Source organism: Bemisia tabaci, chromosome 6, assembly GCF_918797505.1.
Source record: "Bemisia tabaci chromosome 6, PGI_BMITA_v3".
In the NCBI taxonomy this organism is placed as follows: Eukaryota; Metazoa; Arthropoda; class Insecta; order Hemiptera; family Aleyrodidae; genus Bemisia; species Bemisia tabaci.
In genome coordinates, this window is record NC_092798.1 from 42340548 (window position 1) to 42353294 (window position 12747).

Here is a 12747-nt window from a genome sequence, read left to right on the forward strand (position 1 = left end):
ATAATTAGTGCATTCGCATGCTAAGTGTATCCTCGAATCAAACAACCACGCTCTCGCTATGTCAGTTGCAGTAATAGTAAATTAGCTCGCATGTTGCCAGCACTATTTTATCCTTCTGTCTCCACCAGTGGCAACACTTGCTCGTTGGCAACACTGAAGTTTCGCCCATTCACTTCAATTCAATGTAAAACAATCGATTTTTATAGAAGCTGGCTGCATCACCTAAAATGGATCGATCAAATAATTAAATTGAGATAAATGAGTTTTGTCAACTTCCGGAAATCAATGCTGATCTCCATAGATCTCCCTCTCCCTTATTTTAAGTGGTTTTACTTACAAACTAAGAAGTAATTTGTAAATTTAATCTAGTCCAGAACATTTTCACTGCAAGTCAAAGTCAACCATTTTTGACATTGTAGAAATGCTATGAAATTTTCCGCTTGCTTTTTGTCACTGTTTAACGTAGAAAGGATTAATAAATCTACTTCCTCCCACTTTTCCAATTTCAGCCAAGACATAATAGACGAGGAACATTTTGCTTACTAAAATGAACTGCATCTCTGGTGGCAACTAATTCAACTTCTTAGTATAGTGCCAGGCCGTATCTCCTCCGGTTGAAAGCTGTATTTTCCTCTTGAAATTCGGCACAGTGATAACTGTACAAGCCGTTATAGTATCACCATCCAATAAATTGATGATTTCTCAGCCTGAAAATTAATTATTAACCTGGTCGGCATTTAAAGAAACCGTAGACATTTCCGTAGACGTTTTTGTCCCGTCTAAATACAAATACCAAGCTCATGTTTTGATCGGATTTAATAGAAACAAAAAAGTACCACTTTCTCGAAAGAATTTAAACACCAACAATCAAAACTACATTTAAGGTTGAAGTATCACGCGACACCCGTTGTAAAAATGTCATATTTAAAATCTCAGCTTCGCAATGTTTTAAAGGCTCCTTTTGGGTACATAAGTTCAATAATTCTGTGTAAAGTTTGTACATGGCCATGTCTCAGAATTGATTTTTCAAGCACGAGGTAATTGTTTCGTATCGAGGTCGGTTCTATTCAATTTGGAAAAAGCGCGATTTATAGAGTTTTCTTTGTTCTCAGGAAGTGGTCATACATCGCGCGGTAACATAAATAAATTGGCAATACTGGATCATGCTCGAGTGCACAAGATTGGCGAGGATACCGGCGTGGTTGCCAGATTATACAGGGGTTTTGAAGCTTTGCATGTGTATTTTTAAGGCGAAAGGTCTTTGAAGGAGGTCAAATTTAAAGAAATATTTAAAAAATTCCTTAAACTTGATACAAATTGTTCCAGAAGGGGGCGTAGCCCGATTCCGTCCCCCGATTCCGTCCCGAGTCCGATTCCGTCCCGAAATTAAAACCAGATTCCGATTCCGTCCCGGAAAAATAATTTCTAAATACAAGCGGCAACATCGCAGCAATTTAAATGGTAGCACAATAGAAGAATTAGGAAGTGATAAAAGAAACTCATTATGCGATTACGTTGAGAACCAGCTTCTGAGCAAAAATGTTGAGAAGTGTAAACTGATCGGGTGTAAAGAGCCCGATGCGTCAAACGGTAAAAAAAATAAATAAATAAAAATTGAAATATTACAGAAACATGTTAGGCGTATTTTTATGGGAAACAGCGCAAATAAATTTGAATAGAGAATCTTCACTGCTATCACCGAAGAGTTTGGTGATGCTCGCTTGTATGGCCTTCATTTTTTTTTCAAAGTTTTAGATTGCAGAGTGGCCTCAGATTTATTCGCAGAGTTGATTAAAATTTTAGAATCTTTAAAAACTTGTTTTAGCGCACCGACGAAACTGTACAGATCTGGATGGGTTTTATAAAAAGTGGAGTTATAACGGGAGTGGAAACTCTCACATGCGTTGGTGGTTTTTGTTGGCGCTGCACTTTTCTCAGCCCAAATGCATGGTGGGAAACGAACATCAGGCGTTATATAATTGTCCGTCAAATAATCACAAAATTCTGTTAGTTCGTCACACTGTGGCTGAACCGACGTAAAAAAGTCCACGAAAGCATCCCCTACTTCCGACGGGTCCAGGAAGGGTAACCCGAAAATACGACGCAAAAAAGTACCGATTTCTGAAAAAGGGTCTCGGAAAAAAGGAGTTAAACGCACTTCCTGGAGTGGCTTATTTGTTTACTTTCTGATATGCTACCATTCAAATTGCTGCGATGTTGCCGCTTGTATTTAGAAATTATTTTTCCGGGACGGAATCGGAATCTGGTTTTAATTTCGGGACGGAATCGGACTCGAGACGGAATCGGGGGACGGAATCGGGCGATCCCGCCAGAAGGTTAACTTTTAAATGGAAGGGAGAATTTGACCATCTTTCTGCCTCGTTTTCCCCACATAATGCCCTGCAATTATTCCATGCTTTTAATATTTACACTGCTTCGCTTTCAAAAGCTCTAAGGTCATTTTAAGGTGAATTTGTAGCAAAAGTAGGCGGACACAGAAATATCGAACACACTTTTCTTAAATACTAGTTTTAATTTGAATCATTGTCATGAAACGGATCCATTGTGCTTTGAAGCTCATTTTAGCCGGCAATTCCAAAAAAAATCTTGTCGGTAAAATCTAAATTAGAGCTCGAAGTATGTAAAATTATTGACTGGTCGCTTTGACTAAGTGAATGCAATATTTCGTGTACGAATGCTTTCAGATTTATTTTAGGGTTCACGACTTAGATTCCCCGAGTAATGAAGGGACTGAGTTTATCAGAGAGGAACCAACCGACATTTTCTAAAAAACTGAGTTAAGAATGTTTTCGAGTTCCACTAGCCGCATGTTTTCCCCTGCAAAAAACTGAAAGTTGAAAAACAGAAATTAGTTTTTGAAAAGAGGGGGGAAAGTTCATTTTCTACATTGAGCCTCATGCAGGAATAAAACTTCAAACATCTTTTTCTCAGTTTCAACTTAACGTGGGTTGGTTCCTTTTTGATGAACTCGGTCCAAATGCTAAAATGTGCTTCTATGCGCAATCGATCCTTTGTTGCAAAACATTTTAAGTGGTAAAATTTGTTCGCTCAATCTTTGTTTACCTCTGATACAGATTCACCTTAAAAACGTTTTATATGATAGCAAAACCGGCAACCCTGTGTCTTCAAGTGCTGAAAGAGAGCCCGTCAGCCCGGTGGTAGTGGTAGTGTTCGGGGCGTCGAGCCAAATTTCAGGGGCGTGATGAATGAATTTTCGGCCATCTTCGATTATATTTTGATTTGTCGCCGAGTTGTCGCTTTGTCTGAAGAGAATACAATTGTTTTAACCGAATGTTAGAGGTGTATCGCTAATTGAACAAAATAAACTGAACAATGTTCAAACCCATGGCATCCTGGACTTGGAATAACCGTGAACTCACAGGATTTATCAGGGAGTCAAAAAGGCCTATACGGCGTTCTTCCGTAGCACGGCAGCATACATTTGTAGCTCTACAATAGGAATATTGCACATTCTAGCTTCAGAAAATTTTAGAAATTCAGAAGCTATAAAACAGTTAATGGCCCATTTTATGCCATAAACGTGACTTTCTTGGCAGCGAAACGTTCTCGAATCCTGGATTACTCGGGGATCAATCTTTACGGTGCTTTTCAAAAATAAATAGCATTTAAATTAATAAAAATCACTCCATTATCGATATTTCTTTTCAAGGAACTTGATGTGAACTGCCATCGAAATAAATTAGCACTTATTACTTTATCAGTATCGCGTTGAGAGTAACACTGATTGACTGGCAACTTGATTGATGCTTAACATTCGTAGGTTCTCTCTAAAGTACCTATATAGCGAGAATACGGACTTGTAGAAATATGGAGCTTTCAGGGCTCAAAAGGGCAGCCAACCCTCTAACACAAAAATTCCTAATGAATCACTCTGCATAATTTTAATTCATTGGTTGGCTGCCATTTGGGGGCCTTGAAGCTTTATGACCCTACCTCAAAATTACCGAAATGCCCGTCCTTTTCCTGTAGGTATCCTCAAATTATCCCGTGGCGATTCTTAAATTTGGAATTACTGTCTCTCCTTCATTCAAATGTATGTAAAACCATCGATTCTCGGCGAGATAGCTCTCTGCACCAGCAGCATGGAAAATATTTGTTGTTGATGTAACAAAATTAGCTTGTAGAAAAATGTGTCGTCCGACTTGTTTCAAATGTACACTTTACAATTTTGTGGAAAGCTAATGTTAAAGTAGCATTTCTTCATGGTAAAATCTACATTGAAATGTGTCGGACACTTTTTCAACGACAAAACTGTTAAATCACCAATATCACTTTTCCATGAATATGTCGATATGATTTATGTTTTTAATTGATTTAAAATGAGGAAAAACATTGTTGCCAACTTGAAAATTCGTCATATTAGCTCTTTCTGCGCAGCAAACCGCGCTCTCTCGGTTAGGCTCAGAACCATTTCATTAAACTTTAGGATCTAATGAAGGGAGGAGGTGCAGTTTGAGCCCAATCGTGCGCATCGAGTTAACGTTATTGCCACTGCTGTCCGGCTGTGTTGAAAAATCACGATGCTACCGTGCTTTAGAGCGTGGAAACGGACGGGCTGCTCTGTCGAAACGGTAATAAGGGTTTTTGTTGCAGGCGGCGCAATGCGGGGCTCCTCCCTTGCTGGGCGGTACCCACGCAACTCGAATGAAAATCTCACGTAGATCCGTCGTTTCTGTTTGCGGTTTGGCGGATCCGCAACGTCTTCCTCGTGGCTGTAAAAAGTAATTGGAATGACTCCATTGGACTTCTCTAAGCAAAAGAACGCGGTTTCGAGAAGAGGCCTTTACTACGGATCCCCGTGATGCTAGATTTCCTCTCAGAGTGGAAGAACACGGGAGAAAATTTGACCCAAGATCCTTGCGGGCAGCTGGCCAGCGCCTACAAACCTAAGGGCATACTTCACGCATTGCGCAGTGCTTGAAGTATCCCCTTAGGTTTGTAGGCGCTGGCCGGCTGCCCGCAACGCTTATCGATAATTACAACTTTCATTTAAAAGAAAAATGGATACTACTATTAGTCTTCATAATGAACTTCCAAATCGAATAAAGGCACGGCAGATAATAGGGCCTTCCGGAAAAAATGCGAAAAATCTGTAAATGGCTAAAGCCTGTTTTACTATTGATGGATTTTTAAATAATTAACTTGTTATTGTAAATTGTACCTTGTTAACCATCTTACATGCATACTAAAACAATTTTTATCGTTTCAACTGCCCGGTTTGGTGGATCCGCAAAGTCTTCCTCGTGGCTGTAAAAAGTAATTGGAATGACTCCACTGGACTTCTCTAAGCAAAAGAACGCGGTTTCGAGAAGAGGCCTTTACTACGGATCCCCGTGATGCTAGATTACCTCTCAGAGTGGAAGAAGATGGGAGAAAATTCGACCCAAGTATCGAGAAATTTGAGCAAAGAACCGGATTTTTTCCCTCTTGCTTGATTTTCCTCTTTATCACAACTTTTTAAAACCATCGAAACCCGCGTACACCACGCTGCAGCACAGTAAAATCACACAATATGAAAGAAAGAATTCAATTGCTTCGGAAATCATAATAGACACGGAACGATCTTAATATTTACAAAACACACATTATATTTTCCTTTGATACATATTTTGTTTTCATCAATTTAAGTAAGAAGAATCCATGGAGAGTGTGCAAACTTTTCAAAATCATGAGTTGAAAAGCGCTGACTCCTCGAGTTTAAATGATAGAGGCTAACACAGCGGAGCGGCAGCGCAAAACTCGCACTGGCGCCTACAAACATAAGGGGATACTTAATGCATTGCGCAAAACTCGCACTGGCGCCTGCAAACCTAAGGGGATACTTTTCGCATTGCGTAATGCTTGAAGTGTCCCCTTAGGTTTGTAGGCGCTGGCCGGCTGCTCGCAACGCTTATCGATAATTACAACTTTCATTTAAAAGAAAAATGCATTCTACTATTAGTATTTATAATGAACTTCCAAATCCAATAAAAGATACTGCAGATAATAACGCTTTCCTCAAAAATGCCAAAAATCCGTTAATGGCTAAAGCCTGTTTCACAATTGATGGATTTTTAAATAATTAACTTGTTATTGTAAATTGTACGTTGTTAACCATCTTACATGCATACTAAAACAATTTTTATCGCTCCAACTGCACCAATCCGTACCAAATAAAAAAAAACAAAAACAAAAGCTTTGAGGTCACCGTCCAAATTAACGATACAGAAGTTACTCAGTTTAGAACATTGTTACATCGTCAAAGATGACCCGAGGTGTTTTAAGTAACAACAAGACATTAAGAAAGTTAATAACTTACAAATAAATAATACGCATGATTAATTTTAGCAAGCTCCGTCCATTGAGTTTTTGCAATGTCCTACAAATTGTGAAGAAACTCTCCGCAACAATGAACAGACCACCATAAGAACCTAGGTATAAGTTAATTTCATCCAATTTGTACAGCTTGTATTACCAAAAAATTTTAAACTTGAGGCTGGGATGACTATCTACCATTACGTTACGGATTTCACCTCTGGGTGAGTGGCATTTTCTATTGAAAGATGTAGGGTTAGCGACAGAGTGAATTATCCCTCCTTCCAATATAAACGAACAATCAATCAAAGGGTTAAGAGGAGGATACACGGCCAAAGCAACCTCTGCTTTGACAGTCTTTTAAGTCTTGGAGTTGATTTCGTACGAAAGCCGTAAAATCATTAAGCTGTTCACTGAATGTAACAGCGACGAAAGTCGAAACAGGTGAAATCACAAATATCGGGATTCTGCAGCAATCTTATGATAGCTAGAAACTTTGTGCTGCGGCTTTAGAGATTTTATATTCCAAACCTTGCAGCCTTGCACTAGAGGAGGAAAAACTTATTTCCTGTTATTCCCCAAACTCTTTGTGCGGGTACTAAATTGATCTTCTCTGACTTAAGAGGAATTCCGTGCTAGGACTGCGAAATTGGCGAGAGCTAATATAAAACAGAGTGGCTTCTGATCCGATGTCGATAGACCACCCGTAGCTCATGACTTCGAATTATCAAATATCCCTCCAGGAATTTATAGATTCGTTTCAAAGTTTTCCTCGCACACGTCTTTTGTTTAATCGTAAGCGGTGCGTCAAAACGAAATGTTAGCGATCATGCAGGAAATAGGATGCAACACAAAATATATTATGAAGGAATCTCACAAGCAGTATCACAGGAATTTAAAGGTTTCAGAAGATCCAAGCATTCGTAAAAACCACCCAACTCCTAGTAAATGCCATCGGCAATTCGGTGTCTTAGATTCTTCTGTAGATACAGGTATCCCTGTTTGCAATCATGCAAGGTGAAATTTCCACTACACTCAAACGCTGTTAATCAGGACGGGCCTATCTTCAAAAATTGACAGGAAAGTTGTCGAATCCATCCTAGCCCATTTTCTTGGCTGTTTACCGCCTGTTTTCAGTTTGTGGCGAAGCTGAAGGATAGCATCCCCCCTCCCCCTGACTCAATGGAGCTCTTGCATGTGTCAACGATATGCAACTTACACTTTAGCACTAGGTAAAATTTTGCGAGAAACACGATGGTGCCTTTCGGGGCCTTAAAAGGGAGCGCCAAAAGTAGGATGAGATTTTTTTGTATTTTATTGCTTCTAGGAATCAAATACATTAGCAGTGCTAAGCGCTGCCATTTTTTTTCACGGCTCCAAAACTGAAACCATGACAACCCTGCCGATGTATTTGATCCTTATCTGTCTATGCAGGGTTCGGCTGATAGAGATGGACCCTCAGCGAAGCGTGAGGGATCTCCTCCAGCGATCCTCATCCGAATAATACCCAAGGGTCTTGTGGATGATTATGGACAATTTTACGAAGACCGGAGGGCACGTCTATAGAGTTGCTCGCTCAAATGCTTTTCTTCCCATTTTTTATAAAGTCTCATCCTTGCCCCAATAGTTTCTAGTTACATTTTTGGGCATACACTGGCGATTCTTAAAAGTTGGCAACGCTGTTTTTGCTCCATTTCAATGTGTGTAAAACAATCGAATTTTGGTGAAACAGCGCACCTCCTCTAAAATCGATTTGTTTAATGGATCCAAATAGGAGAAAAACAGTAAGACGAACTTTCAAAATTTCCACTTGCCATGATTAATAAATTCGGGACATCCTACCGGGAGACCTAGCTCGGAATCTCTAGGCGAGAGGGCAATCTATAATTCGACTACATTTTGCAATTAGGAATTACAATTTCTAGCGCAGTTTAGAAACGATGTAACATATATACTATTTGTTTTCCTGTGCACATGAGTATTTTACGGCTGAGCCAGAGATCGATGTTCCCAATTAATCGCTAAATGAAGTCTAATTGCATGCTACAACTACCATACGCCAAAACTAATCGTCAACTTCTTTAAGAAATTAGCGATGTTTAACAGACATGTACAATACTCTGAAAAGTGGCAAGAACTCTCGAATCCAGGTGAACATATTTCTATTTTTAGCGGAGGAAAATTCTGAGAAAGTGCCTCAGAGGCGTATCCAGGGAGCGTGGATGCGGACACCTCCCCTTCTCCCCGGTCGTCCGAAAAAAAGGAGGAAGGAAAAGAGATGGAAGAAAGGAGGAAGAAAGAGAGGGAAGAAGTATTAAAGACACAATTGGTAATTATTCATGGCGAAATCGACTCAAACTGCATTTTATATGCTTCAAGAATTTAACAATGGGGATGTTGTACGTGTGAGGAATTTGCGATTTGACTTTTGATTCTTATATAAAAGGTCGCGAGAAACACGATGGCACCTCTGGTTTTCTCTGGAATCAACTCCGAAGATCATAAAAAGCTCTCAAGTTGAGGCCAAAATGGAGGGGATATCCCACGCTATCCTGAGAGTCCACGTCTACATCAAGACAAACTCTCCATGCAAACATAGAGAGCAAATACATTAGTAGTGATTTTCACTTTTAGAGTCCCCAAATAAAGTGGCAGCCCTGTCAATGTATATTTGTTCCCTATCTTTGCATGGAGAGTTTGTCTTGATGTAGAGGTGGACTCTCAAGATAGCGTGGGATATCCCCTCCATTTTGGCCTCAACTTGAGAGCTTTTTTGGAGCTTTGGAGTTGATTTCAGAGAAAACCAGTGGCACCATCATGTTTCTCGCGAACTTTTACGTAAGAATCAACTGTCAAATCGCAAATTCCTCACACTTGCAACATCTCCATTTTCTGAGGGAGGCGGGAGGCCCCTGTACCCCCTTGCGCCCCCCCTCCCCGTTTGAGGTGTCTTGATCCGCCTATAGTGCCTCACCTAAAATCGATATTTTAAATGGAGAAAGACAAGTGTTGCCAGCTTTGGAAATCGCCATTGTGGGCATGAGTGCGGAGTGCGTAGAAATGTTTGTAAGGGTGAGGGATATTTGAAATGGAGAAAGACGAGTGTCGCCAACTTTGAAAATGGCCACTGTGGGCATGAGTGCGGAGTGCGTAGAAATGTTTGTAAGGGTGATGCCGCAATCAGACGCTGAATTTAGCAGCTGAATGTGGAAGTCAACAGTCATCGCCCAACGGCTGAAATTTAGCAAATTCGAGTTATTTTCATCCAGATGTGTATCAAATCTACTCGAATAGTTCAGACAAATTCAAAATTGGTCCGATGGTTGCTGAGAATCGTTGCTGAATTTTGCGCGTCACGCGCAAAATTCAGGCATCGGGCCGATGACTTCCACATTCACGCCACATTCAGCGTGTGACTGCGGTGTGAAATGGATATTTTAAATGGAGAAAGACGAGTGTTGTCAGCTTTGAAAATCGCCACTGTGGGCATGAGTGCGGAGTGCGCGGAAATGTTTTCAAGGGTGAGGGTTGAGGACTTACCACTGTGAGGTTGGACTGGGGCGCGATGCCGTTTGGCTCGGTGCCGGTGAGCTTGGTCTCGACCACGTGGTTGGCCGCGCTCGTCGACGCGGCCCCGTTGGCCGGCTTCGTCGCGTCCAGCAGCACCTTCAGCGACGCGATCGCGTGCAGCTGCGTCGCCTTCTCGTCCACCTTCCCTGCAACCACAAACCAAACATCCGTCATCAAAAATCATCGCATCTTTTATCATGTCCAAGTCAAAATAGCTGCTAGGAAAACATAGAGTACCTTTATAGACAGACTATGGCCATTCGTATCTTTTTATTACAGGAAAACTGTGCCGCTTCTTGATTTGTCAACGGGTTTTTAGGCTTCATGATGCTCTTACGGACGCAAATAAACAAAAAACAAATAAGATGCCATTTGACAAAAATTTCAATTACACGGCAGTAACAATTTAAACAATTTAAAATTAACTGATTGTTAATTTCTTTTACTCGATAGAAAGGTCTTTGTATGTTCTTTCATTTAAAAAAAAAAGTTCAGCTCGATATCTGCAACCGTTCAAAAGTCATGCTCAAAAGTTGATTTCTCGTTGACCCCCCGCCCCCTTCCCCCCGGGGTGCTGGATCAAAACCTCTACCATTTTTTTAACTTCTGTAACCTTCCTTTACAAAAGGTGAAAGTATGACAAGATTCCGTTCTGGGCCCAATTCTTGAGGGAGATGCATATACCTCCTCGGGAGCACGCGGGTGTTGCTCCCTGTTTGGGAGGCAAGATACGCCCCCTATGTATGAGAGGCTGGAGCACTGTCTTTTATTCTTAGAAATAACGTGAAACGCATAGAAAACGCTTGCGGAGCGAATCGCTTCTGGGGGTTGGACTGCGAAGCGGCTTGGGGACGTACCCCCTACACAATTAAAAATGTCCGTGTTCGGTGTTACTCTGTGTTACTTTGTGTTACTTTGCTTCGTGTCAGATCAATGAAAATGACTCGGTTGCTCCATGCAATTTTGTGTCAAACCGACTTAAACCCCAGGTTACTCTGGAACACGGGGGCATGGAGAAAGTGCCCTGCTGAACTCATGTGTTCTTGTTTTCTTCCCCTTCCTTCAGAGATTGTGACTTCTCAATTTAAATAAGAATAATTCATGCGCAGAGTGTGCAAACATTTCAAAATCATGAGTCGAAAAACGCTGACTCCTCGAGTTTAAATGATAGGGGCTAACATAGCGGAGCGGTGTGCTGCCAGCGCAAAACTCGCACTGGCGCCTACAAACCTAAGGGGATACTTCACGCATTGCGCAATGCTTGAAGTATCCCCTTAGGTTTGTAGGCGCTGGCCGGCTGCCCACAACGCTTATCGATAATCCAACTTTCATTTAAAGGAAAAATGCATACTACTATCAGTCTTTATAATGAACTTGCAAATCCAATTAAAGATATTGCAGATAATAGGGCCTTCCTCAAAAATGCCAAAAATCTGTTAATGGCTAAAGCCTGTTTTACAATTGATGAATTTTTAAATAATTAACTTGTTATTGTAAATCATACCTTGTTAACCATCTTACATGCATACTAAAACAATTTTTATCGTTTCAACTGCACCAATTCGTAAGTTGCTAACGCAGCGGACTAACACCGATGCGATCCATGTTCGATCTTGGCGGCTGGTGCCTAATTTCAATGAGGTCGCAGTTTTTCAACACAAAAATTTGGTCGATTTGACACGAGGAAAACCAACACCAAAAAAGTCAACAGACAGTTTGTGTTACTACGATTTTGGTTTCTATTTCTTACTGTGTAGTGTAAGGAAAAAGGCGAAGAAGGGAAGAAGGTAATTAAATTGCCACTATTTCAAAAGGAGTTTTAGGAATCTTTTAACGTAACTACAAAGATTCTTGGTCCGGGAAAGCTTCCATGAAAATTTTCCACCTTACGTCAATTTGACCAGGTCACCGATGTACGAATGAAAAAAAGGTCACTTCGCCTTACAGATAATTTGTTTTAGGAGTCACACGCGTCATTTTTTTTCTTTTCTTCATCCAGTATACGAAGAAAGTACATTTTCTGACCTCTCGTCTCTTCCAACCCTATAGTTCTCTTCAGTTCTTTGACTAAAATAATTTTCATCGACCGTTGATGATCTGCTTTTACGTTTTTCACGTACATCCTTATTACTTTCAGTTTATTTTTCACGATGTTGGAGGCGCATCGCAATCTTTAGTCCGTTTCCGCGATGTTTATAATTGCGAGGAGTGTTCTTAAAAATGGAAGCCGGGAATCTTCAGTGACTGTGCAAAATACTCTATTGAAGGCGAACTGGCAAAGCTGCGCCTTACACGGTGGTTGGCAAGGGAGTAAACTTTGATTTGCATGTCGTGTGCAAATTTACCACTCCTGCACTTTATCATTGGCCGAGTTTGATTTCGCCAGACGTTTTATTGGCCACAGTTGTCTCTTTTCATGGAAATAAATATATTAAAGATGACATTTGTACTCGTGGTTTCCCAGTTAGTTGAATTTTTACGACAAAAATGGAGAAACGGGCTTCTAAAAGTGTGGCTCCTGGCTATTAAAATAAAATTTCAAACATGAGGACAAAAAAGTAAGCGACTGTAAACATCACGCTAAACTGCATAAAGTGGAGGATACTTTAATTTGTAAAAACTTAATAGGTTATTTAAGTATTGCGAAGCCAATAGTCGCGGAGTTGGTACGACTGTGTATATGTATAGATATTCACGTGTGATGATTTTCTATTATGCAGTTGTGAAACAGTAATTCAAGTGAGAGAAGAGGGAGGAAAAGAAGAAGAGGAAGAAGAAAAGAAAAAGAAGAACGATTTTGAATGATATTTTACGTGAAACCTTTCTACTAGTATATGGGCT

At 40.5% G+C, this 12747-nt stretch overlaps 1 protein-coding gene and 1 long non-coding RNA gene across 2 annotated transcripts in view; one reads left to right on the forward strand and one right to left on the reverse strand.

The window, feature by feature from the left end:
- LOC109036479 (uncharacterized) overlaps nt 1–12747 on the forward strand; it is a 117100-nt gene that overhangs the window by 53834 nt on the left and 50519 nt on the right. The gene's annotated exons all lie outside the window — the stretch shown is intronic.
- LOC109036476 (sodium/potassium/calcium exchanger Nckx30C) overlaps nt 1–12747 on the reverse strand; it is a 173337-nt gene that overhangs the window by 35731 nt on the left and 124859 nt on the right. The window contains exon 4 of the mRNA XM_019050716.2: nt 9877–10052. Coding sequence (XP_018906261.2) covers nt 9877–10052 — 176 coding nt within the window. The remainder of the gene's footprint in view (nt 1–9876; nt 10053–12747) is intronic.